The 27,029-nt window shown below is 42.5% G+C and overlaps 1 protein-coding gene across 2 annotated transcripts in view; it reads left to right on the plus strand.

Moving 5' to 3' along the window:
• WDR11 (WD repeat domain 11) overlaps positions 1-27,029 on the plus strand; it is a 53,144-nt gene that overhangs the window by 16,897 nt on the left and 9,218 nt on the right. For both annotated transcript variants that reach the window (XM_066238419.1, XM_066238420.1), the window contains exons 10-19: positions 145-321; positions 2,660-2,744; positions 7,275-7,381; positions 9,611-9,686; positions 14,412-14,520; positions 16,396-16,520; positions 17,167-17,314; positions 21,517-21,623; positions 21,967-22,081; positions 22,444-22,615. In XM_066238419.1, coding sequence (XP_066094516.1) covers positions 145-321; positions 2,660-2,744; positions 7,275-7,381; positions 9,611-9,686; positions 14,412-14,520; positions 16,396-16,520; positions 17,167-17,314; positions 21,517-21,623; positions 21,967-22,081; positions 22,444-22,615 — 1,221 coding nt within the window. The remainder of the gene's footprint in view (positions 1-144; positions 322-2,659; positions 2,745-7,274; positions 7,382-9,610; positions 9,687-14,411; positions 14,521-16,395; positions 16,521-17,166; positions 17,315-21,516; positions 21,624-21,966; positions 22,082-22,443; positions 22,616-27,029) is intronic.

The following is a 27,029-nucleotide window of genomic DNA, read 5'->3' on the forward strand; positions in this document are numbered from 1 at the left end:
AGTACAGCCCTAGGGTGCTGTCTTGTACCTTCCGGACCTGAATGTTTTTTTCTAGGCACGAAGAGTATTTCCAGTGAAATTTTTTAGACTTTGAAGATCAGCATGCCTTATAGTTACTGTATTGGTGGTTTGATTACCATCCAGGGCAGAGCGCCATTGCTGGGGAAGAGCATCCCAAAGGCTCGGCGCTGCAGGAGGTGCAGCTCAAGTTCCTGCTCACAGGGCTGCTCTCGGGGCTGCCCTCGCCGCAGTTCACGGTCCGCATGTGCCCGCCGCTGACCACCAAAAACATCAAGATGTACCAGCCTCTGCTTGCCGTTGGTAGGTAGTGGGCCTGTTTTCTTTTTCCGTTCTTCGTGCACGTTTTACATTTATGAGACAGGTGACTTTGCTAGTTACTAGAAAATCCTTTTTTATCTTTGAGACTAAAGAGGAAGAAGCTAAGTGAAATCATGTAAAATACTCACCTTAAAATATATTTCTTTCTTTCTGTCCTTTGAAGTCACCCATGGTGTTATTTATTTTTAATCACAGTGGTAATCTATCCACCAGACACAGAACGGTAGAGACCCTGGCACTAGGATCCCTTTCTGAAAGGTCGGGAGGATAGTCCTTGTGTGGTGCTGAGTCCGGACTCCTTGTCTTCCCTTGGACCATCCCAGGGTCTCTCTGTGCCTGTCATTATGTATTGGCTGACTGATTAATGTAGTCACAGTTAATAGTTAAATTTTAACAGCAGTGTTCCTTTGCTACAATTGTATATTAGAAGTTGTTTAAGGTGTCTATGGGCTCTGTAAACAAAAGATTTGCCTGTTGGATTGAAATTGCATATTTTTGTGTTGTAGACAGAAAAAATGGTCTGGGTTTCTACTTGCTGTCACATTAATTTCAGAGTAATGTGAATAATTTCCTTTAGAGAAAAAATAAACATTTTAATTTGCCATTAAAATACAAGGTTCAAATGCATTTCTCAAATATCAAAAAGTAATATATTGTTTAAAATTTTTGTAAAGATGCTGTTTGTTGGCTTCTGGCTTTCTCCCCAGGTCTGTAAACTGGTTTGTGATTTTTTTTCCCCCTGAAATGAAACCCTGACCACATTTATTTTGTTGCTGGTATGTCTGAGTTATGCTGGTATGTCAGCTCAGTGGCTGGCTTGTGAGGATTGAAGGCTCATTGGAGTATTATTATTTGGCAGTATTGTTTTTATTCCATTTTTTCATTACTATCTTCTGCAAGCAACTTGAATTTTAAGGTTCAGTAGTCCATGACCAGATTTATATAAATGCAGTAAATGCTTAATTTTTGCTTTAGAAGCTACTGATAGTAAAATCCCATAGAAATTTAATAGGATTTGTCAGTGTACAATGTATGTAGTAGGTCAGTATGCTTAATTTGTCAGGATTTTTTGCGTTACTTGAAGGAAATTATTTCTTGGGACAGCTCGATGATAAGAGCTAAGTCAGGGCCTGAGGCCTCTCTTGTAGAATAAGCTCTGTTGTACTGGTTTATGAGTATCAAGTTGTTTACTGAACTCAGTATAATGAAATAAAAGCAAAAATATAAACTAAGTGCCTCAGTGTTTGCAGATCACTAGAGAAGATGAATACTAGAAAGTGTGGCGTAGGTGATAAATGGAAACAAGTATAATACTATATTTTTCTAGAACAGTTTTACAAAATATTTCTGAAGCTTTATTCAGCCCAGTAAGCTAAAATTGAAAGTAGCCTGCCATTTTTACCTCCATTTTATTATCATTATATTCTATTGTTGTTTCTGCATTTATTGCTTTGTATGAATTCATTAATCCCTTTAAGTCATGTGCAGTGAGAAAGTGATTGTTTGACCAATGATACTGTTCACTTCTCTTGCTTAACTTATAAAAGCAGTTTGAGGATTGAAATATTACTTTCTCAAGTATGGCTGTGTCCCTTTTAATTAAATTTTAGACATTCTACCCGAGATCATAAGCTTCAGACAAAACAACTATGAACCATAATTACAGTAATAGAAATAGCAACAATCATATGCTTGCTTTGTGTCAGGCACTGTTCTAAGTGTTTTATATATGTGTTCTCATTTAATGTCCAGAAAACAGGTTATCTGTTATACACCCTGTTAAAGGGATGGAAACACATGTAGTGTGGGCAGGTAGGTGGTCAGCGTTCAGGGCCGAGTCAGGGCTTGACCTCAGGCTCTTTTGACTGCAGAATCCAGTTAACTATCTTTACCATCTCTTTGTGATGTATTTAATATAAATGACAAAACAAAAACAAAATTCTTCCAAACAAAAAATAGAACTGGTCAATGAGTTCTACTAGGAGCCCTTTTTGAAGACTAGCTATAATAAACATTCCAAATTTCAAAAAGTGTAATCTCCATGTGTAAGAAAGCTTAAAGTGCTTCTTCAAATTTTATGTGTGGCAGTAGGTTTTGAAATCTGTGAAAATCGATCCTTTGACTTAGGTAAGAGTTCAGAGCATGTGAGATTAGGCCCATTTTTGATAAGAAGGACAAAAAATTGCTGTCTTTTTTTTATCACATACCTTTGGTCCCTTTTATAAAAGATAAATGTAAAATCTTGAGAAAAGACTTGTGTTGAAAAGTTCTGGAACTCCCCCTCAATAAAGACTCTTCTGTGACCACGTCATTTTTGTAGGTACAGGTAATGGCTCTGTCCTGGTGTACCATCTCACCAGTGGGCTTCTGCACAAGGAGCTGAGCGTCCACTCCTGTGAAGTCAGGTGAGTGTCATGGTGTCGTTGACCTCACAGACACATGGGACTCCAGCAGGGGGTTCTCATCACTCCTCTCCACCGAGACTCTGCCGTGGTGATTATTTGACTGTGCACACTTGGGGTAATAAATATTCATGTCCAGCTAATGGCTATGCTAATCAAGGATGAGTACTAATTGTCTGCTTTTTGTAAAGGGCATTATGCAGTGGAGATTTCTCTCTTTTTGCTGTGCCTTGTTTCTCTTAAGGTTCAGGCTGTTTTCTTAGTGGAACTCACCATTTCCTTGCTCAGGTTTATTTAGTTTGTTTTTCATTTCTATAAGCTGCTTATGAAAATTTGCATAAAGTCATTTTAATAATCTCATTTATTTTTTTGTTTAAGCACCATCAGAAAAGGACTGCGTAACATTTATTCTTTCGTTTCGAGATGTGTGAGCTGTCGTATGAGTATGCAGACATTGTGAGGGAGGGCTAAAAGGGTCTCGGTGGCTTGTTGGCTGATTTAATGGCTGTTTTCCTTTTTATGCCTGAGTAAGGATGGAATGTGAAGTTATACATGTATGATGTAAAGTTATTAAATTACCAGTATTTTCTGATGATCTTTAACAAAAGTATTAGAAAGGCCATTTTCTGTCCTATGTACATTATATAAACATAGGTCCCATATATAGGTTAAAATTCTTAGTGATCCCCTTAAACCAGTGGTCAGCAAACCACGGCTCGCAAGCCACATGTGGCTCTTTGACCCCTTGAGTGTGGCTCTTCCACAAAATACCACATGTGGGTGCAAAGGCCAACTTAGGAGTACCCTAATTAAGTTAATAACAATGTACCTACCTATATAGTTTAAGTTTAAAAAATTTGGCTCTCAAAAGAAATATCAATCGTTGTACTGTTGATCTTTGGCTCTATTGACTAATGAGTTTGCAGACCAGTGCTAAACAATGCATTCTCCTGAGACAGTGAGTTTTCTGAATGTGCAGGGGTTAACCCAGGGGTCCCCAAACTTTTTACACAGGGGGCCAGTTCACTGTCCCTCAGACCATTGGAGGGCCGGACTATAAAAAAAACTATGAACAAATCCCTATACAGACTACACATATCTTATTTTAAAGTAAAACAAAACGGGAACAAATGCAATATTTAAAATAAAGAACAAGTAAATTTAAATCAACAAACTGACCAATATTTCAATGGGAACTTTGCTCCTCTCACTGACCACCAATGAAAGGTGCCCCTTCCAGAAGTGTGGCGGTGGCCGGATAAATGGCCTCAGCGGGCCGTAGTTTGGGGACCCCTGGGTTAACCCTTTAGGCATGGCAGCTGCGGACTGGGCTGGGCGTGTCTGGAAGGGTACAAGGTATCCTTCAATGCTCTTCCTTCAGTGCACTGTCTCCTGTGCAGCCTGGTGACTCTCTCCCCCTTGTGCGCTGCCCTTTCCGTGTCTCACTAAAGCATTGTGCTTTTGAGGTACAGCAACACAGGCTGTTCATTTTCTCCTTCCAGGAGTCCCTGCCGCCACTGCTGCTGACTTCTCTTTCTTTCCTGCTAACTTTCTTCTCTTGAATTTCCTTCTCTTGCCTTTAGTGTGGCGTTTCCTCTTGTGGCTAACACCAACCAGTCAAAGCTCTCCTTTTAATCAGCACTTGTTCTAAGGATTGGGTGAAGTATTAACACTTTGCATGCATCATTTCATTGACTCTCCACTACAGTTCAATGCAGTGGGCACTGTTATTATCCCAAGTTGACAGTGGAGGAACCAGTACTGTTGAGGAATCGGTGAGAAGTTAGATGGAATTCAGCTAAGGTTTCTCGGCTTCAGGATTGAGCTCCTATACTTACGGCATATGTGCATAGAGTAGCAGGAAATATTTTGACAATAAGCTGAAAATTTTACTGAGCCAGGATTCATGTTAGGAATTTGATACATACTTTCAGAAAATAAAGCACATTTTAATTATTTTTTTTCTGAAATTTTTAATAAAGACCTAGTAGTTAGTTTATCGGTAAGCTATTCATTTTTTAAAGTGAGATTCGTTATCCTGGGTCAGTTAGGTCATAGATGTCACTAATTACATGACTTAACACATGCTATGATAATACTTATTATTGAATAACAATGAAAGTACTTATAAATTGTTACTTGGCAGCCCTGGCCGGTTGGCTCAGTGGTTGAGCGTTGGCCTTTTTTTTTTTTTTTTTTTTTTTTCATTTTTCTGAAGCTGGAAACAGGGAGAGACAGTCAGACAGACTCCCGCATGCGCCCGACCGGGATCCACCCGGCCCGCCCACCAGGGGCGGTGCTCTGCCCCCCAGGGGGCGATGCTCTGCCCATCCTGGGCGTCGCCATATTGCGACCAGAGCCACTCTAGCGCCTGAGGCAGAGGCCACAGAGCCATGCCCAGCGCCCGGGCCATCTCTGCTCCAATGGAGCCTTGGCTGCGGGAGGGGAAGAGAGAGACAGAGAGGAAAGCGCGGCGGAGGGGTGGAGAAGCAAATGGGCGCTTCTCCTGTGTGCCCTGGCCGGGAATCGAACCCGGGTCCTCCGCACGCTAGGCCGACGCTCTACCGCTGAGCCAACCGGCCAGGGCGAGCGTTGGCCTTTTGTGCAGAAGTCCTGGGTTCAATTCCCAGCCAGGGCACACAGGAGAAGCACCCATCTGCTTCTCCACCCCTCCCCCTCTCCTTCCTCTCTGTCTCTCTCTTCCCCTCCCGCAGCCGAGGCTCCATTGGAGCAAAGATGGCCCGGGCGCTGGGGATGGCTCCTTGGCCACTGCCCCAGGCGCTTGAGTGGCTCTGGTCGCAACAGAGCGACGCCCCCTGGGGGGCAGAGCGTCGCCCCTGGTGGACATGCCGGGTGGATCCTGGTCGGGCGCATGCGGGAGTCTGTCTGACTGTCTCTCCCCGTTTCCAGCTTCAGAAAAATACAAAAAAAAATTGTTACTTGGTGTATCAAATAACTCTAAGGGCTACACTCCGCAGACAGGCTGGTATGAATGATTGCATGAATCTTCTCCTTTTTTAATACGAATTTACCCCCTTAATTGACACTTTGAAGATAATTCACCTTTTATATTCAGAGATGGTACCCAAGAAGATGCTAAAATCCTGGTTGTCTTTGTATTTCAATTAATACAATTTTAGTATAATAATTAAAAGAATGAAAAGCCATTATGAAAATTTCACGGATATGTTATAAAAACTGCTGAACCTATTAGCAGTAAACGCACTACCTTCTAGATCAGCGGTCAGGAACCTTTTTGGCTGAGAGAGCCATGAACGCCACATATTTTAAAATGTAATTCCATGAGAGCCATACAACAACCGTGTACGTTATGCATTATCCAATAAAAATTTGGTGTTGTCCCGGAGGACAGCTGTGATTGGCTCCAGCCACCCACAACCATGATCATGAGCAGTAGGAAGTGAATGGATTGTAATACATGAGAATGTTTTATATTTTTAACATTTTTTTTATTAAAGATTTGTCTGTGAGCCAGATGCAGCCATCAAAAGAGCCACATCTGGCTCGCGAGCCGTAGGTTCCCGACCCATTCTAGATAGTCACATGCAAATTAAAGGCCAACTTTTAGAAAGTTGTTTTTCTACTTTATACTCAGTGTGTTGTTTAAAACGACTTAATCTTAAGTACTTGAATCTTATGTATTCACATGGCCAGTGACTGCTAACTGCAAATAGTTGGAGCTGTCTAGTTTTTTTAAATGATGCTGTTTACTCAGGTATGCTTTAGTGAGCGGCTCTGTGTGCCTGCAGACAGGCGTCTTTGAGGCTTGTAGTCTGTGGGGAGATACCTAGAAGTAGCTGAAATGGACGGATACGTGTAGGTGTTTTTAGATGATTAGTTTGTGTCTTTGTCTACTAGACTAGATTTATAATTATAATGGCCCAGTGCTATTTTCAATATCGGGAATTATAGAACAGGAGTTTATATGGGTATCAGAACATCGATTGACTCAGTGTTGCTTGGAGTAAATTGAGTGATTTGTGGAAAGTAAAACGATCTCTGTTTTGTCTGTCCATGAATTTGCAGAAGTTAGTTTTATATAAACCTAGAATCAAGGCCTTTCAGGAAGTGTGTGCTCCCCCCCCCCCCCCCAGGGTGGAGAGGCAGACTCTAGCATCCCCAGTAGAGGTCAGCAGGCCCAGCTTGGGAACTTACAGGAGTCAGAGCCCCAGGTACCCACAGCTAGGCTTACAATTGTTCTGTAGTTAAGAATCCTACAAAACAAACCTAGGCTGACTCAGAAAATGAGCTGCTGTTCTTATTATTTTTAAAAATAAGGAATAAAGAATGGGAGGACTGGAATTGTTAGTGTCTGTTGCAAATATTGACAACTATCTTGTTATTTGGAGATAAAGTTCTAACTAGTAATAATTTCAGGTATATTGGAAATACATGGTTATATGGTTTCAAATAGAAGCTCATACTAATAGTACTTCTTAGTTAACTTGTATAATAAAATTTAGGTCAAACAAAAAGGGATTGGACTGATCTTTGCTTAATTTCTCATTATAGAGGTATTGAATGGACAAGTTTGACTGGTTTTCTTTCTTTTGCTACCTCAACACCAAACAACATGGGATTAGTGAGAAATGAACTTCAGCTGGTTGATCTCCCAACAGGTCTGTGAATTTAGACTGTTGAAAGATTCAAAGTGGTAGTCATACTGATCAAAGATACTGTCATTTATTAACATGTTCTAGAGTAATTCATTTCACCTTGGAGTTTTTTCTTATATTCTGTGCTCACGTATTTATAGCTTGTTGTTCTGTAATAGTTGTCTAGGAAAGACTCGCCACTGTTTGTATGCAAATTGTGATAACACAAGTTTGTGGTAACATGGAGTGCCATTGGCCCGAGGAGACAGTAATAAATAAATATTTCAGTTCTTTTATGTGCGTTGTTATAGATAACCAAAAGTACAGTTTTAAAATAAATCTTTGTAGTTTAGCTTTATTAGATTCTATTTCAAAATTTTGGATTTTACAGAAAACCCTTAAAAAATTTACAGGTAAGGATTGTTTTTAAAATGCTCAAATTTAAAACTTTTAATAGGCTGACTGAATGGGGAAATTTAATTTGGGAGTTCAAAGACTTTATAATAGGAAACTTCTGGTAAAGTAACTTGTTCAGAATTGTTAAAAACCTACAACCCAAAGAGTTTTAAAATGAAAAACTTGAAAATAGAATGAGGATTTCAAATTATTTTATAGCACATGGATTTCAAATAATTTTTTAAAATAAAAACGTGGTTTCTTCAGAATGGCATAGTAGTATGACTGTACGTAGATGGTTCTAACCAATGAGATGTGTGTGTAATAAAGCAGGTACATTGTTGCTCCCTTGTAGTCTCAATATGTATTTCCAGGATATAGTTGAGAACAACTACCATTGGTATCAGAGTATGCCACTAGACCTCAAGCACCCGGCTCCACCGTTAGACAGCAGACCGGCACTGTTGCATGGTCTCCCTTGTTGCATGGTAGCCCAGGGACAAAATGGTGTTTTCTAGTATCGTTTACTAAAAAAAAAAAAAGAAAAGAAAAGCCCTGTTCATTTTTTTTAGTCAGCTCAAAGTTCAGGGCTTTTAGATAACTTAAAATCTCTTTTACAATATATTTTTGAGGAACAAATTTCTAAGTAATAGACTTTTTAAAGTGAGACAGGAGTTCCTAGTTTATAGGCTCTTACAGCCTTGTCCTCCCAGGAGGGCAGCCGACCAGCAGGGAGTCAGGCAGACAGGGAACAAACACGCAGTGAATGGCGATCGTGAGATTCCCCTGATGGCACTGAAGAGTGGGGAGGCTAGTGGGCGTGCAGCTGTCTTTAAATTGAGTATGTTCTCTCTTTTGTTTAATATAAATCTCAGAAAATATATTAAAATTTATTTGTTTTGATGTAAGTTGGAATTTGCACTTTTTAACTAAAAAAATCATTTCGCTTCTTTGGCAGTTAACTAAATCTTATCATTCCCCAGTTTTAGTTTGTAGAGAAATTTTGATAGGAATATGTCACAATATTTCAGTTGAGTATTTTGCATATGGGACAAGAAATCTTAAATATCTGTAATGTTTTCCCTACTGGTTAGTATTTGTAATCATGGGACTGTTTATATTACTTTAAATAGACCAGTAGTTTTTACAGTGACAATTGCTCTTCCATGAATACACTCAAACTTTAGAAATTGATATTCCTTAGTTTCTTAAATTATTTGAAAGAAATCACAGAGGAAATTCAAGAAACTCTATAACAAGTGAAAATATCTTTTTTTCCTTTATTTAGTGAGAGGCAGAGACAGACTCCCACATGTGCCCTGACCAGGATCCACCTAGCAAGCCCACTGAGGGATGATGCTCTGCCCATCTGGGGCATGGCTCCGTTGCTCAGCAACTGAGCTCTTCTTAGCGCCTGAGCTGGAGACCATAGAACCATCCTCAGGCCAGGGAACAACTCACTCCAGTTGAGCCATGGCTGCAGGAGGTGAAGAGAGAGAGAGACAGAGAGAAGTGAGATGGGGAGGGGTGGAGAAGCAGATGGGCACTTTTCCTGTGTGCCCTGACTGGGAATCGAACCCAGGACATCCACACGCCAGGCCCATGCTCTATCATTGAGCCAACCAGCCAGGGCCAAAAATATCTTTTTATAAAATAGATATTTGAATATCAGTAATATATTTCTTTACAAGTCTTTAACTTATTTTTGAGAATACTTCTGCATTTTGATTATTAGGAACAGAAGCAAGCAGAAGAGTGAATGGGAAAATAGGGAGTTGCACAGATCAGATTACATTGGTGTGGCTTCTTGTTTCTTTCATGTCTTATGTGCATTTTCTGTACTGTTTACAATTCAAGGTCGGAGTACGGCTTTTCGAGGTGAACGAGGCAGTGATGAACCACCCATTGAAATGATTAAAGTGTCTCATTTGAAGTAAGTGTCAACCTAAAAAAATTTTGATATTACCACAGTAGAATCTCAAGGATTCTTTCTTTATCTTTAAGAAAGTGAGAATTTGCTAAAATCCATATAGAAATCTTAATGTTAGCAAATTATGACATACCACCATATAAGGAAAATAATTTGATCACAAAACTATGTTGCTGTCTTCATTAATTCTCCACTCGAAAAAGATGAGGTAACTTTCGTGTAAATCATATTCTTTAGATGGGTATATATGGCTGTATTGATATAAATCCTGTCACCCACTAAGAAAATTATGTTCGTTAAATGATGAAATTCTCATGTAATTCCACCTCAGCATGGGTTTATTTATTAAGTGAAAGAAAGCATTTTCTTTATTTACAGTTTATACCCATTTTAATACCAGTGAGTTTTTGAGTTTTTTGTTCCAAGGGAATAGACATGAAAGGCAGGATTATTAAAAATGAAGACTCAATGAAAACTAATCAAAAGACAAAAGAAAGTAGTAGTAAGCTTTCTAAAATAGTTTTCAAAATTTTATCTTTTCTAGCATCTTTACATTTCCATATAAAATTTAGAATCAGTTTATCAGTTTAACAAAAGAGCTGCCTGTGATTTTGATGGGGATTGCATTGAATCTGTAGGTCAGTGTGGAAGAATGGGCATCTTAAGTCTCTTGATTTATAAACATGGTGCATCACTCTACTTACTCAGATCTTCTTTAGTTTCAGAAATCTTTATAGTTTTCAAGTGTATAGATCTTATAAATCAGATCGTGTAGTTTGCAATAAAGACACTTTTGTGTCTTTCTTTTTTGGTCTATAGGCCTTTTGTTCTTTGCTGTACTGACTAGGACCTCCAGTACAGTGCTGAACACAAGTGATGAGAATTGCCATCTTTGCTCTGTTGCTGGATATTAGGGAAAAAGAATTTATTTATTTATTGTATTTTTCTGAAGTGAGAAGCAGGGAGGCAGAGAGACAGACTCCTGCATGTGCCTGATCGGGATCCACCCGGCATGCCCACTAGGAGGCAGTGCTCTGTGCATCTGGAGTGTTGTGCCTTTGCAACCAGATCCATTCTAGTGGAGCCATCCTAGCGCCTGAGGCAGAGGCCGGGGAGCCATTCTCAGCCCCCCCGGCCCCAGGGGCCAGCTTTGCTCCAGTGGAGCCTTGGCTGGGGGGGAGGGGCGGGGACAGAGAAGGAGAGGGGGAAGGGTGGAGAAGCAGATGGGCGCTTCTCCTATGTGCCCTGGCTGGGAATCAAACCCGGGACATCCACACGCTGGGCCAACATTCCACCACTGAGCCAACTGGCCAGGGCTAATAGGGAGAAAGCATTTAGCCTTTCAACACTAAATGACGTATTAGCTATAGATTTTTCATATATACCCTTTTGAAATTGAGGAAGTTTTCTATTCCTTGCTTATTGGAACTCTGTATCATTGAATAGGCATTGAATTTTGCCAGATTCTTTTCTGCATTTAGGGACATCATCGTGTCTGCTTTTCTATTACTAAGAGATAGATAAGTGCTGACATTTTGAACTTCGTGGATTTCTCTCTTAAGGCTCTGTTATTAGGTACATATATATTTAAACTTGTTATATCCTTTCGCATAATTGGCTTATTTATCATTGTGAAGCGTCCTTTTTGGTTTTGGTGATATTCTTTGCTCAGTAGTTCTGATTTGTCTGTTAAGTGTAGCCACTCTGGCTTTCTTTTGATTAGTGTTTACATGGTACATCTTTTCCTACCTTTTACTTGTAACTCACTTGTATGGTTAAAATTGACTTTTTGTAGACAGCATATAATTGGGGCTTGTTTTTCTGTTTGCTCTGACAGTCTGTTTCTAATTGTAGTATTTAAGTTACTTATATTAAATGTTATCCATGTAGCTTATATTTAAATCAACCATCTTGCTAGTTTCTTTTTTTTCATTTAAAATGAATTAATGCGGTTATTAATAGGCTTAATTTCTAATATGCAAAACATGAATTGTTAAAATGCACATAAAATTCTTTGAGAGAGGTCCTTAATAATTTTTAAAAATGTAAAGGAGTCCCCAGACTAAAATGTTTGAAACTTGCTCAGATGAACTGTTTGGACTCTGGTCTCTTCCATTCCGGTCAGTCTCGACTCTGCACATGTCTGCTAAATTAATAACCCTAAAAAACCAACTGATCACATTATCCCCTACTTTAAAATCTTCAGAAATCCACTGTTCTCTGCAGAATAAATTTCTGCATACCATAGCATGGCATTTTAGGTATTTTAGGTCTTTTATAATGCGATTCAGATTCAGACTTTTCTTTTTTCTTTTTTGTATTTTTCTGAAACCAGAAACGGGGAGAGACAGTCAGACAGACTCCTGCATGCATCCGACCGGGATCCACCCGGCATGCCCACCAGGGGGCGACGCTCTGCCCACCAGGAGGCCATGCTCTGCCCATCCGGGGCGTCGCTATGTTGCGACCAGAGCCACTCTAGCACCTGAGGCAGAGGCCACAGAGCCATCCCCAGCGCCCGGGCCATCTTTGCTCCAATGGAGCCTTGGCTGCGGGAGGGGAAGAGAGAGACAGAGAGGAAGGAGAGGGGGAGGGGTGGAGAAGCAAATGGGCGCTTCTCCTGTGTGCCCTGGCTGGGAATCGAACCCGGGACTTCTGCACGCCAGTCCGAGGCTCTACCACTGAGCCAACCGGCCAGGGCCTAGATTCAGACTTTAATGTTCTTTCTCAGGATGATTGCTCTCACATACTCTGCATTTCAGGTAGCGGGTTTCCCCCAAACATCCTGTGTCCTTACCTGTCTTTTGTCACTTGTAACTCTGCTTAGAATACCACTTCCCTATTGTCAAAATAAATCTTCTTTTTCATAATGAACCTTTATAGCATTTACCAGATTCTGTCTTACATTATTTACATACAAGCCTTTAGATGCTTTAATACTAGGTAATAATAAAAATGTAGCATTGCATCTATATCAGCGGTCCCCAACCCCTGGGCCGCGGACCTGTACCAGTCCGTGGGCCATTTGGTACCGGTCCACAGAGAAAGAATAAATAACTTACATTATTTCCGTTTTATTTATATTTAAGTCTGAATAATGTTTTATTTTTATTTTTTATTTTTTCATTTTTCTGGAGCTGGAAACAGGGAGAGACAGTCAGACAGACTCCTGCATGCACCCGACCGGGATCCACCCGGCACACCCACCAGGGGCAACACTCTGTCCACCAGGGGGCGATGCTCTGCCCATCCTGGGCGTCGCCATGTTGCAACCAGAGCCACTCTAGCGCCTGAGGCAGAGGCCACAGAGCCATCCCCGGTGCCCGGGCCATCTTTGCTCCAATGGAGCCTTGGCTGCGGGAGGGGAAGAGAGAGACAGAGAGGAAGGAGAGGGGGAGGGGTGGAGAAGCAAATGGGCGCTTCTCCTGTGTGCCCTGGCTGGGAATCGAACCCAGGTCCTCCGCACGCTAGGCCGACGCTCTACCGCTGAGCCAACCGGCCAGGGCCTAATGTTTTATTTTTTAAATATGACCAGATTCCCTCTGTTACTCCGTCTAAGACTCACTCTTGACGCTTGTCTCGTAAGTTTGACAATTATATTTAAAAATACCACAGTTTTTACGCCGGTTGCATTTTTTTTTTTTCTGAAGCTGGAAACAGGGAGGCAGTCAAACAGACTCCCGCATGTGCCCAACCGAGATCCACCCGGCACACCCACCAGGGGGCGATGCTCTGCCCCTCCAGGGCATCACTCTGTTGCATCCAGAGCCATTCTAGTGCCTGAGGCAAAGGCCATGGAGCCATCCCCAGCGCCCAGGCCATCTTTGCTCCAGTGGAGCCTTAGGCTGCGGGAGGGGAAGAGAGAGACAGAGAGTAAGGAGAGGGGGAGGGGTAGAGAAGCAGATGGGCGCTTCTCCTGTGTGCCCTGACTGGGAATCGAACCCAGGACTCCTGCACACCAGGCCGACGCTCTATCACTGAGCCAACCGGCCAGGGCCCAGTTGCATAATTTTATTTTGTGCATTTATCCATCCCACCCTAAAGGCCAGTCTGTGAAAATATTTTCTGACATTAAACTGGTCCGTGGCCCAAAAAAGGTTGGGGACCACTGCTCTATATAATAGGTAATGGCTTATAAAATTCTTCCATGTGTGCTCTATTTTTACCCTTATATCATTCAGTGAGGTAGGGAAGACAAGGGTTAACACCATTTTAAAGATGACTAGAATAAAATTTGAAAAGGTTACGTGGTCTGAGACTGCAACAGGTATCACGTGGCAGACTTGGTGCTGAGTGGAGAACCTGAGTCCTTTGTTTGGTACACGGGGACAGGCCTCTTCCGGCGCTGTCATGTTTCCTGAGTGTCAGCAGGACAGAAACTTCCTGTAGTTTCTCACTTGAGTTTTACCATAACTGCATAAATGTCCATTGAGGTGTAGGTAGTGGTAGCTTGTGTCATGTATGGGAAAACAGAGGGCGGAGGGTTACTGTGAGTTGTGGCCCCGGGATGTGAACTCACTCATGCTTTTCTGATTCTTTCTTCTGAGCTGGGTCATCTCAGAGCTTTCCTTCTTACGACTACTAATCATGAGGGCTCAATGACCGTTTAAATTGTCTGTGTTTAGAATGTGTCATCTCGCAATGTTTTGATTTACTGAACTTTTTATATACTATGTATGGTGAAAACTTTGGAAAAAGGGTCTTATTTAGTCATTTTGTTTATTTTAGGCAGTATTTGGCCGTTGTATTCAAAGATAAACCCCTGGAATTATGGGATGTTAGGACTTGTACCATTCTTAGAGAAATGTCTAGAAACTTCCCTGCAATAACTGCTTTGGTAAGTTGCAATTTAAGAACTAAACAGTTTATTTAGGTATGTATTATATATATGTGGTGAATATTTTTCTTTGGCTTGAATTAAAATCATTACTGCAATGTATTTTCTTGTTTAAAAGGTGTGTTCAGATAAGATGATCTAAATAATGGAGATCACTCTTATTCTTGAAGGTGTTAAGTTAATATTAGTACAGTTCCAATTCCTATTTTATTTAGATGTTTTGGGGAGCATGATAAACATGTTCTGAAATGTTTATTTAAGACTAAAGGTCGTAATAGCAAAAGTCAACCTTTGGATAAAGAAGAGAAATGTAGGATCCAGTACAGTTTACAAAACCAGGGAAATAAAAGCAGTGTTGTGTTAGCCCAAGAAGGAAATGGATGGACCAGTGTCATAAAGAGCTCATTACCAGACCCATGAACATGAACATTGGGAGCTTACCATTCAGAAAAGGATCACACAAATCCAAGAGGGAGCACACAGACGGTTTTGTAAGACAGTATTAGGAAAACTCACCTTATGGAGAAGAAAACTGGGTCTCTACCTAATACATTCAGAGGTAGGCTCCATGAAATTAAAGAGCTAAATGTAAAAAAGTAAAGCAATAAAATTATATAATCAAACTTAGAAGAATATTTGTCTTCTGGGGCAGGAGAGGACAAAAGAAGGTCAACTCAAAAGGCAAAAAAAAATGCATTCAATCACATCAAGATTAGTGCTTTCTATTTAATGAGGGACACCAATATCAAAGTTAAATATGGAAGACAAATTGGAAAATGAGATTTTCCAGTGACTAAGACCAACAGGGGACTAACTAATCCCTCTAGGAGATTAGTATTGTGGGAACTCCTGCATTTGAATAATGAAAAGACAGGAACCCAGTGGAAAGACGGACCAAGTATATGATCAATTAATGAATGCCCAAAAAACCTAAAAGGCAATGAAGGTCTATTCAAACTCATCAGTTGCTAGAGATCTGTAATGTAAAATAATGATCAGTAATATGTACCCTTTAGACAAGCAAGAACTGGCAAGCCAGCCGGAGAGCATCAGATATGGGTGTAATGTGGGTGGTGGGAACCCTTATGTACCCTGGCAGGGATGTAGACCAGAGAAGCCGTCCTGACAGCACTTAGGCAAACAAACGTCCTTCTGTCAGGATCTGGACCGCAGTGTTACCCATCATAGTGAGAGGCCAGAGGTCATCCGTGCGTCCTGTGCTAAGAGAACAGACAGGCTAAAAATTGGTGGATGCCCACGTGGCATGTTACATGGCATTGGAAACAGAGACAGAATGGCGTAGATAACACTGTACTATTTGTGTATGTTACAGATACATGCTTCTCAAACAACTATGCATCCAGAATTTACAATATGAGAGTATTCGATTAAATGCACTAAAGTAGGTGGGCATATAAAAGAATCAGTAGATAAAACGAGAGGTTTGAGGTTGCCTGTGGGTGATAATGGGCAGTGATCAGAAAGCATGATGGTCTTACGCTGTCCACCTAAGGGCGAGGGGAGGAAGGAGGGAATAGCAGAGACTGTAATTAACTTTATTATTTTCATTTTGTAAAAAAGAAAGTATCAAAAGGTTATTCTTGGAAGTTTGCCATTAAACTCTTCTACCTCAAGCTGTAATTAGAGATTAGAGGTAGCAGGAGGTACAGGTAGATTATTAAACCTTTGCCTTAAGCTCTAATTAAAATGCACTCACTCAGCCTTTCTATAAACAGGCAGATCCTAAGAACAAACTGTAGATTCGTGTGTAGTAATAAGTGGCGCTGGGCAGTGGTGAGCGTGCCCCGCTGTTCTGGAAGGACTCTGACGGAAGGAAACCGAGCAGTTCTTGGTGTGTCTGTCTTTACTTCACAGGAGTGGTCACCGTCTCACAACTTGAAGAGCCTGAGAAAGAAACAGCTGGCCACCCGAGAGGCCATGGCCCGCCAGACTGTGGTCTCAGACACAGAGCTGAGCATCGCTGAGTCATCCGTGATCAGGTGCAGCCTGCTCTTCCCTGGCACTGTCGTTTGTAACAGCCGTGTCGTGGTTGGGACCTTGACCAGTGTCATCCAGAGGCATCTCTGGGAGCAAGCTGCACTCTGCTCGTGAACGTACTTTGGTGTTTTAGTATATGCCCAGATTACTGAAGAGTTATTTAACTATTGCATTGCTTAGCAGTCAGTAACTCACACCGGGGAATTTCAGCCGGTGTGCCATGCTGCAGGTTTCTGAAATTCAAATGAATGTAACATTGAAGGTACAGAGAGATCACACTGTCATTTTGAGAAGTCTAAATTGATGTATCATTCCCATCCCCATCGCCACCAGTTTTACAAATAAAAGCACTGGAGAGAAGGATGGGTCAAGGTAGGGCCTCTCTGCTGAGGAGAGTTCAGCAGCAGAAACAGCGAGGGGTCTCTTCCTCATGTGGCATTGGGGCGCCGCGTTCCCCGTACGGGCAAAGGGGCAGCGGTTCTCTCGTGGGTGTGATTGTTTGGGAGTGGTTTCTGTTTTCCTGTTAAAAGCTCCAGCCTTTTTCTTTTTAAAGCTTCTGGACCTCCTATTAATGCTTCTGTGTTTTGGGTATATTATGGGTGTCACTCTAGGGAAATGAACTGTTTTTATCTTATTTCTGTTCCAAAGCTTGTTGCAGGAAGCAGAAAGTAAATCCGAGCTGAGTCAGAACATCTCCGCCCGCGAGCATTTTGTGTTCACCGACACCGACGGCCAAGTTTACCACTTCACGGTGGAAGGGAACTCAGTGAGAGACAGTGCTCGGATCCCACCAGATGTGAGTTCAAGCCTGGATGACCTCTTTATTAAGCATTCTTTCTTTTTTTTTTTTTTTTTTTTTGTATTTTTCTGAAGCTGGAAACGGGGAGAGACAGTCAGACAGACTCTCGCATGTGCCCGACTGGGATCCACCTGGCACACCCACCAGGGGGCGACGCTCTGCCCACCAGGGGGCGATGCGCTGCCCCTCCGGGGCATCGCTCTGTTGCAACCAGAGCCACTCTGGCGCCTGGGGCAGAGGCCAAGGAGCCATCCCCAGCGCCCGGGCCATCTTTGCTCCAATGGAGCCTCGGCTGCGGGAGGGGAAGAGAGAGACAGAGAGGAAGGAGAGGGGGAGGGGTGGAGAAGCAAATGGGCGCTTCTCCTATGTGCCCTGGCTGGGAATCGAACCCAGGACTTCTGCACGCCAGGCCGACGCTCTACCACTGAGCCAAACGGCCAGGGCTATTAAGCATTCTTATCAGAGATTTTGTTGATTCCATATCCAGTGAAGCCATACTTCAGTTGGAAAGCAATTTCAGAAAAATTTAATACGAATAAACTTTAATATTTAAAGAGATATTATCATTGATTAAACTTGTTCCATACTGCTATAAGATTATAACTACTTTGATTAAAACTTACCTTGTGCTACTCACTTTTATCCCCATAATAACCCATGAGGAATTATTATCCTTTGACACAACTGAGTGTGAGGTCACCCAGCTTGGTGACGTGGCAGGTTAATCTCAGGTGTGACTGACTCCAGCACCTGTCCTCTCTCCAGCTCAGGCATTACCTGAAGGATTTGAGTTACAGTCCAGTATCGTTTTTGGGAAATTATCAGGTTGTAAGTGTAATAGTATCGTTAATATTTACTAAGTTATATTTCTCTACCTATGTCCTTGTGGAATCCTCTAAGGTTTTGTATGTTTGTGTCAGCATGTGTCTCACAGGTTGTTTTTAATGGTTGGATTAAGAAGATGTTTTTGTTAACTAATACTACTGTAATGGTTAAGTAGAGGCAGGAGATGATTTATTGTGTATGTATATGAATTGCCATCTTAAATGGAATGTTTTAGTCAAATGCTAGCCCCATGTCTTACAAGTGGCTTGGATCTCAGGTTGAGGCAGGATGCTGGCTGGGGTGCGGCCCGCTCCTGAGACGGCTGATTTACCCGGTCATGGCACACGAATGCTGGCCTCAGTCCTTCCTCACGTGGCCCTCTCCGTAGGACTTCGAGAGTGTCCTCATGACATGGCAGCTGGCTTCCTCCAGAGTGAGTGAGTGAGTGATTCAGGACGGTGCGAAGCAGGCTGCACTGACTTCTAGGACCTAGTTTCCGGAAGCCACACTCCGCCATTTCTGCAGTATGCCATTGGTTCACAGGTCATCTAGCCACTGGGAGGTGACTACCAGGGACCTGGTATCAACAGGCAGAATTGGTGGCACCTCTCGGAGGCCAGCCAGCACACCTTCCTTAAGAACAAGTGTATGGTCTGACCTGTGGTGGCGCAGTGGGTAAAGCGTCAACCTGGAAATGCTGAGGTCGCTGGTTTGAAACCCTGGGCTTGCCTGGTCAAGACACATATGGGAGTTGATGCTTCCAGCTCATCCCCCCTGTCTCTCTCTCTTCTCTCTGTCTCTCTCTCTCATCCCTCTCTCTCTCCTCTCTAAAATGAATAAATTAAAAAAAATAAATTTGATATTTAAAAAAAAAAAAAAGAAGTGTATGGAAGGACGGGGAGTGTCAGCCCTCGCTGTGGAGGGGGGACACCCACACGCGGAAGGGCTCTCAAGCTGTCATTTCACTCTTACGTACACAGAGCACGTCAGAGCCGGACACGGCCTAGTGTGACTTATCTCCGTGGTGCCAGAATTCTTCATTGGTTTAAAAGGTTGAAAATAATAATGCAAATATGAAAGATTGATACTAGCTACAATAGGAAAAGTAACCTAACTCGAAGGCGTAGGAAGAAAAGCTGATGCTCAAGTGCAGACATGAGGGTCCAGTGCTTGTAGCTGTCCTTGGAAAACCAGTTGCTTCCTTAAAATGTTGACACTTCTCCATGAGAACCCACACGGGCCAGCCGAGCTCTTCAGCGCCACCTGCAGACCATCGGCGCCTTTTTTTCATCTCTTTACACTTGAGATCAGAACCTAGAAACCCCCAGTGACTGAGATGCCAGTTCCCCCACCCTCCCTGCAAAACAAGTGAGCACTTCTGGACGTTGACTCGTTTCCCTCTCTATATAAGTGCTTCTTGCAGGATGAGAGCTGCACCGTACAGCTCTCCAGCCCCCTCTGTGGCTGTCTGAGGTCAGGGTCAGCGAGTCTCTCTCCTGCTGGCCGGTCCTTTTTCTCCCCAGCGGGACACCGCTTCCTCAGAAGGGAGGGCGACCAGCCAAACAGTAAGGGTCTAGCCTCCGGTGAAATTAGTACAGATTTTAAAGCAGACTGTTCTTAGGGAAAGGGAAGTGAGCATCTACTCTATAATACAGCAAGCAGTGGTTTTAGGATCATTATTTTTATTTTCTGTAATTAAATATTTTCTCAAGATTATAATGTAGATTTTAGGTAGAGGTTTTGTTTATTATTTATGTTATCTTTTTCTCAAATGTAAAGTTCAACATTTGTTTTGAGGTGACACTTTCCCTCCGGATTTTGGCCTTGTGAAGTATATAAATACGGTAAAAAGAAGAGGAAGCTTGGCATATTTTACATTGTTGGCATGGAGAGTCTGTAGTTGAGTGCCCTTATTCAGACAGCTGAAAACAGTGGGCAGGAGTGAGGGGCCCTGCTCTACAGCCAGCCCCATTTCTCCTGTTTGAACATCCTAGCTTACATGTAGGCAGCGTCAGTGTTCTGCTGGGCTTTAATCTCACACTGACTCTGTCGGGACTGTTTGGAGCCACACAGCAAGGTTGTGGCTCAGCCTCTGAAAGTGCCTAGTGCCTCCTACGGCTTGGATCTGAGCAGCAAGCTCTTCGGCAGAAAAGTCTGGGACTTTTGTTGTACGGTTCTTTTAATGCCTCACTTGTCATTCTGAGCTGATAGCACTGATTTCTGGGTTAACTTAAACCTTAATATTCTAGTTTTTACAAGTTTTGAAAGTAAGATTATAAAATGTGAAAAAATTTCAAGACAACTAAGTAAATTTAAAGGCAAATTCTTAATTAAACATTGTGTTAACACGGCAGGAGAACAGAAGGAACTCTGGGAGTGTTGCTTCATGTTACACAGAATTCTCCTTATTGAACATGACTTTCCAACTTTATTAATGAATTCATTAAGACACTGATTTTTAATCTAGTTTTTCTTTTGTGTCATGACTGCTGCTGGGACTTGTGTGAATGGTGTGTGTGTGTGTGTGTGCAGTGTATTAACATCAGTGTGGCCGCCCGGAGCTTTCTTTCTGCTTACTGTGGGCCCCCTGAGGACTGAGTATGTGAGCTGTTATATTGTTCTACAAATGCAAAACCAAGACTTGACAAAGTAAGTAGAGAAGTAATTGAGCAATACTACTTACTACTTAATAGTTAATGAAGACTGACGCTTTACAGTGCGGTAGGCATTGTTCTGAGGCCTTTCTTTACCTGTATACTTTTATTAACACGAGGGGGAACTCTCCAGGTTTCATGACCTTACCCGATTTTATTGATAAAACGCAAGACATAGAGAAATTAAACAAACATGCCCCAAATCCTGCAGCAAATGAAGTGATCAAGTCCGGGCTCCAGTGCAGGCACAGACTCCCCAGCCCGGGCTCATGAGCTCCCGTGACACAGCCCTGGTGTGTCGCAGCTGCGCCCCCCCCCCCTATGAAACAGCTCTGAGCCTCCCCCAGAAGAGATTTAGTTACCCTTTTGCAATCAGAGAGAAGCTGGAGACAAGAGCTCTCTAGTAAGGGTTTCCTTTCGTTCTTTTTTTTTTAATCTTTCAATTTTCTTTAAGGTATTTATTTCTCAAAAGACATCCCTTCTCTGTAAGTCTAGGTCAGATAACTTAATGTCTATGAGGTTGAAATCTCTTTTTGCAAAGTTGATGTGCTGAAAGTAGCTCTTTTTGTAGTGTCCAAAGTTTGTTAGTGTTTAATTGCATTCATAATAAAGCAACACCATTTATAATTAAGTTTTATTAAAATATCACTTTATCACAGTCATTAAATAAAAATATTGCTCTTTTATGACAATTTGTTATTTGTTGCTGTTCTTTTCTAGGGAAATATGGGAAGTATTACATGCATCGCTTGGAAAGGTGATATGTTAGTTCTTGGAGATGTGGATGGAAATTTAAATTTTTGGGATTTGAAAGGCAGAGTATCCAGGTATGAGTTAAGAATGCGTTCTTGGGATTTGTTGTTGTTTTTTTAAGTAACCTCTTGCCATGGGTCTCTTGTCATTGAACTTGGGAGTAAGGGCCTGGGCCTCGAGCCAGCTCTGGATTGTTCCTGTCTGCAAGTGGGGCAGACAGAAGTGTGGGACATTGCTCCAGCTGTTGCTAAAGGGCACACACCCCTTTCTGTCATGTGGCCCCGGCCCAGAAAGTGAAGTGGCTCCCATCACCAGAACTTGTCAGAAACGGAACTAGAAGGGGATGTGGGACATAGTTTCTGAGGACGGGGTCTTCCCTGCTTCACCCTGGTGTTTGGTTTGTGTGTGTGTCCACAGAGGGATCCCTACACACCGAAGCTGGGTGCGGAAGATTCGTTTTGCCCCTGGGAAAGGAAACCAGAAATTAATAGCGATGTACAACGACGGGGCTGAAGTGTGGGACGCGAAGGAGGTAGGCAGAGCCTCCTGTGCGCACTTAGATAGCACGGGAAGCCGCTCCCTTCCGCGGGGGGGGGGGGGGGGGGGGGGGGCTGCGTGACGGCTTTGCCACCCTCAGAACAGTGCTCCTGCTGAACAGTTTTCCTTGCAGTGTCTCTTCCAGAGGGGACAGCTCAGCAGATGGTTTTTGTTGTTATTACTGTCTTTGGGAACTTTAAAATGCGGTCTGCCCGTGGAAGATGGGTTGCCAGACTGTTCAGTTTTGAGCTTGCTCTGGGCCTTTGCCATGGGCACCGTCTTTTTTTGACTGTCATCCAGAATGATAAAACATCTTTCTTTACTTTCTGAAAGTGACAATCAAATTCACTCTCGAAGGTTCAGATGGTGAGCAGTTTAAGAAGCGGAAGAAATGTGACCTTTCGGATATTGGACGTGGACTGGTGTACGTCAGATAAAGTGATCTTAGCATCAGACGATGGGTGTATCCGAGTCCTCGAGATGTCTATGAAGTCTGCGTGCTTTAGGATGGACGAACAGGAGTTAACCGGTATGGCATTCTAATGATTGGATGTTTTGAAATCTGTCTTTATTTTGTGTAAGAGTCTCTCTGAGGACACAGTGGCTTCTGTTCACTCAATCCTTGCTTTCTGAGATCTGAATTTAAGAAATTAAATCTTGGGTGTTTTTGCTGCTGAGATGCTGGACTCTTGCAATTACAGATGTCAGTCAAATGGCTCTCTCAGAATTTAGGAGAACTCGGCAGAGGACATGAACCTAGGGGTGAGGTGCTGCTGGCTTATTAGTGAGGAGCCTTCTATCTTTTGCACCCATTTGTCATTGAAAGGTCATTTTGGAAAGGGTTGTATTATGAATTTTGATGCCTATCTTATGACTTGTTAAACAGCCAGAACAAAATTAGATGTATTTTTAGATTTCTTTTACCAGAATGAAAAATGTTTTAGTAAAAATAACCTCATATGTAACTTTAAGAATAAGATTGACTATAGCCATCACTCGGTTGTAATGCAGTTTTTGTCTGATGAAATTCAGTGCCCATCCTTGCAAGATGCTTGTGGATAGAGTCCTAGTCCGACCCTAATTGGGGAAATGTAGGAAACTTCCCACGTGAAGTTTTCTCTAAGCATGCCTTTGGTGTCCGCTCCAGGCTGTCTGATCTGTAAAACGTTTATAAGAGGTGTGTTTAGTCATGCCCTGTGCTTCAGCGCAGAACTGCGGCTCTGGGGATTGTTGGCACCTTTGTAGGGTCCGCCTTTAGCCCCTTCAGAGACAGGGGCATTTTGCAAACCTCCTCTGTGGTGTTCTGCTCATGCTTGAGGCACTACCAAGCTGCTGCTGGGTGTTGGCTGGGCTGGGCTCACTTCCGTCAGGTCTGCTTTTGTTTGCCTCACCGTCTACCCCTGCTGCAGTGTTTGGACACCACTTCCTCCTGTGTGGCTGTGGTACCACCTGGTGATGCCAGAAGTTGTACATCACCTTCCATCATGTCCTTAAGATACCGGCCAGCTCTGCCGGCATAGCAGGACCTCCTGGTGGGGGAGCTGGCTGGTCGTGGAAATCGAAGGATATTAAGGAAATTGAGGTCACTTCAAGGGTGATTTGTCTTTTAATTTAGTTGCTAGTTCTAGGTAAAGACGTGTGGAAATGTCATCTAAATGTTTGAGAAGCTTTTCTTTGGACTTTAATTTAGAATTTGCATCTAACATTTTCCAGAGCCAAAGTGGCTTGTTCTGAAATGCACTGACTGCAGAATTAGCCCATATTTAATACCAGACTTGAATATCCAACCTGCGGCCAGATTTTAGATGGCATTGTTCTTTTAAAGTAACAAAAATAATTATTTTTATTTAACTTCTCTTGGTACAGCCGTAGCCAGAAAGGGAAAAAAATGTTAAGTAGTAATGAGGAATATCAATAAAATTGTGCATACATTATACATATCGCACTTTAAAAACTGAGAACACTGCGTAATAAAGTTAAAGAATAAAGCTGGTGGTGGTGTAAACGTGGAGTTAGGAAAAAGATGTCTGTGTATGTGCCTCCAGGTACACGCTGATTTGGTTTTAGAAAATATGTCCGAGATCATATATTTCTATTTTGGGGAATTAGAAGTATAATTTGGACTTACTGATGTCCAGGATAAAAATGAAATCATTTTAGGCCCTATGCATTGATATATCTATCATGTTTAATATATTTTCTTCAGTTCCCCTTGATAACAAGTGGAGAATATAATAAAATGCTGGGTCAAATCTCCCTGAGAAGAGCTTTGAGAGCCCTGTTCTGCCACGCCCTCTTTGTTTACATTGTCTTACGCTCCCCCAGGCAGGACTGGTCAGCCGGTGTGGGAGGCTGGAATCCCTGGTTCTGAGTTGAAGATTCCTTCTTGCCTGCTGCCTTGTTTATCAGGGTCATAAAATGGCGTAAACATCTTAATGTTCTTATTAGCAGCATCTCAAAGGAATCTGAGATGAGACTTGTTAGTACCATTCTAGTCTGATGCAGGTTCCACACACTTTCAATATGTAGTGTCGCCACAGGCTCAGAGATTTCAGTCGGACGTCCGCCCCAGCTGTGAGGGCCCCTCTGCGCACACTGTTCCCAAGTGAGCAGCTGCAGAAGGGGCTTCCAGCACCAGGGCCGACAGGGACCTCCCTCTCGTCTGCCTCTGCTTGCCAGGTCGTTGCTAGTCGTTTCATTTGGGGTATTTGGGAATGTGTCACAACTGGGGTGTTAATTTGTATCATCAATATTTTGTTCCCTGATATTTACTGTTTACACACATTCTGTGACTTGGTGCCAGCAGCGACCACTGTCTGAGGGTGACAGGGGCTGCCTGGAGGACTTGTGAATCATAAGACGCCACCTACTGGGCTGACCAGATGAGAGCGTTGAGTAACTAACCCCCTTCCTCCCGCCCAGTGCTGACTTGAGTGGTTCGGTGGTGGGCAGGTGAGCCTCGTTCTTACCAGGCTCAGCCTTGATAACTGGCTGTGAGAGAAAAAATACATTTGACTAAATGGGGGAAAAAAAACTCATAGCAAAAGAAACCATAAGCAAAGCAATATAGGAATGATAACCTGGGGGAAGTGTTTGTGTGTCATTAACAGATTGTCCCCAGGGAGGGACAAAGATTTACAAACAGCCCTCAACCATGTGAAAGGGTGCCCAACTTTAGTCATAAGAAGAAAAATAAATGAAAAAATACCAAGAAACCCTTTCTCAGCTGTCAGGATAACAAAAATCCAAGTTTAAAAACACAGTCGGTGAGGACACGCCGTCTTCTGTGCTGCCCCCTGCGCAGGCTGAGCCGGAGCGGGAAGCCCTGTGTACAGAGGAGCACCGGTGGGTACAGACCGAGTGGTAGTTAGCAGACCTCCACTGTGCAGCTCCCATTATCATCAGTGAGTCCAGCAAGGACCACTGAGTGGCTGGCAGAGGGTTCTCGGAGGAGGAAGTTCAGTCTCCCAGTATCTCCCCAACCTTACGAATTCGGAAGAGGAAACGGTGCCCTGACTAGAGAGCCCCGGGGAGTTCCCCCCTACCTGGACCCGAAGGAGACCTGACGTGCTGCTTCCTTCTGCTGGGACGCGGCATTCGTGTCAGGGATGTTTCCCCAGTCTATGCTCAGAAAACACTCAGGCCAGAGTGTAGGTCATTAGGACAACCGACTGTAAGAATGAAAACATCCTGTGAGATCAAAAGCGAAGTGGGAGGTCTGTCCTGGGGCAGAGGAGACTGAAGAGACATACCCAGGCAGCAGGCAGAGCCTTGGCTAGGCCTCAGGTTTTTGAAAAGAATGCAGCTATTGGAATATTTGAGGAAAATGGGACTTCTGAATATAGACTGCATTTGAGATAATTTTATTGAATCAGTATTAAAACTTGGTTGTGAAAAAAGTAATATTAGAATAGCCTTGGCCGCTTTCCCACTTTGAAATTGGAAAGTCCACATAAAATACTTTCTCTATGATTGAATTTATACATAACTACATAGAATGAAGTGTTCTACAGTAGAGCTGTCCAATAGAAACAGACTGTGAGCCACATTTGTGAGTTTAAATTTTCTGGTACTACATTAAAAAGGTAAAAAGAAACAGATGAAATTGATCTTAATAAAAATTTTATTTAAGCCAGTATATCCAAAATGTTATCATTTTAACATAAAATCATTATTAAGAATTGCTAATGAGATAGTGGACACTTTTTAGTGCTTGGTCTTTGGGGTCCAGTGTGTGGTCCATAGGGAGCACGTCTCAGTTCAGAGGACACATTCTCAGCTAGGAATACTTCAGTCGTGTTCAGATTTTATAAAATTTATGACTGAGAGATTAGTCCTATATCCTTGTTCTTCCAAATATTCTTAAAAGTTATCCAGTGACTTAATCAAATAGACTGCTTACAAAAATTAGGGGATATTTCACAATGAATATGAAGCGATAAAAAAAGAAGTATTTGTGTATTTTTTAGTAAACATCAGAAAAACAAGTCAAAGAAAGTTGATTATGCAAATGACATGCAAAACCAACTTTTATGTCATTGGTGAGAATGCACTGTACAAAAGGCTGAAAGTCCTGGAGTACCTGCATGTGCCCTGATCCTCTAATTTTGTGAGCAGTGTATTTTTAAATTAATTAAAATAAGAATTCATTTTCATCACTGGCAGTTCGTATTCCCAGTGATCAGTAGTCATGTAGGACTAGAGGCTGTCGCATGTGACAGCACAGTGTTAAAGCCATTTGTAAATTTGCTTCATTTCATGTAACTGACTCTATCCAAGGGATTCGTGGGGGGCTCTGCAGGACACTGCAGCGGCGTGAGGCTGAGTTCATAAAAGTCAGTGTACCCCAGAGATTGTGTCTCAGGTCAAGAGTCTGACAGAGTGCAGCCATTCAGCGTCAGAGCCCACTGTCTGGGTATTGAGGCCTTTGGGTCTTCTGTTTC

This window comes from Saccopteryx bilineata, chromosome 7 (assembly GCF_036850765.1).
Source record: "Saccopteryx bilineata isolate mSacBil1 chromosome 7, mSacBil1_pri_phased_curated, whole genome shotgun sequence".
In the NCBI taxonomy this organism is placed as follows: Eukaryota; Metazoa; Chordata; class Mammalia; order Chiroptera; family Emballonuridae; genus Saccopteryx; species Saccopteryx bilineata.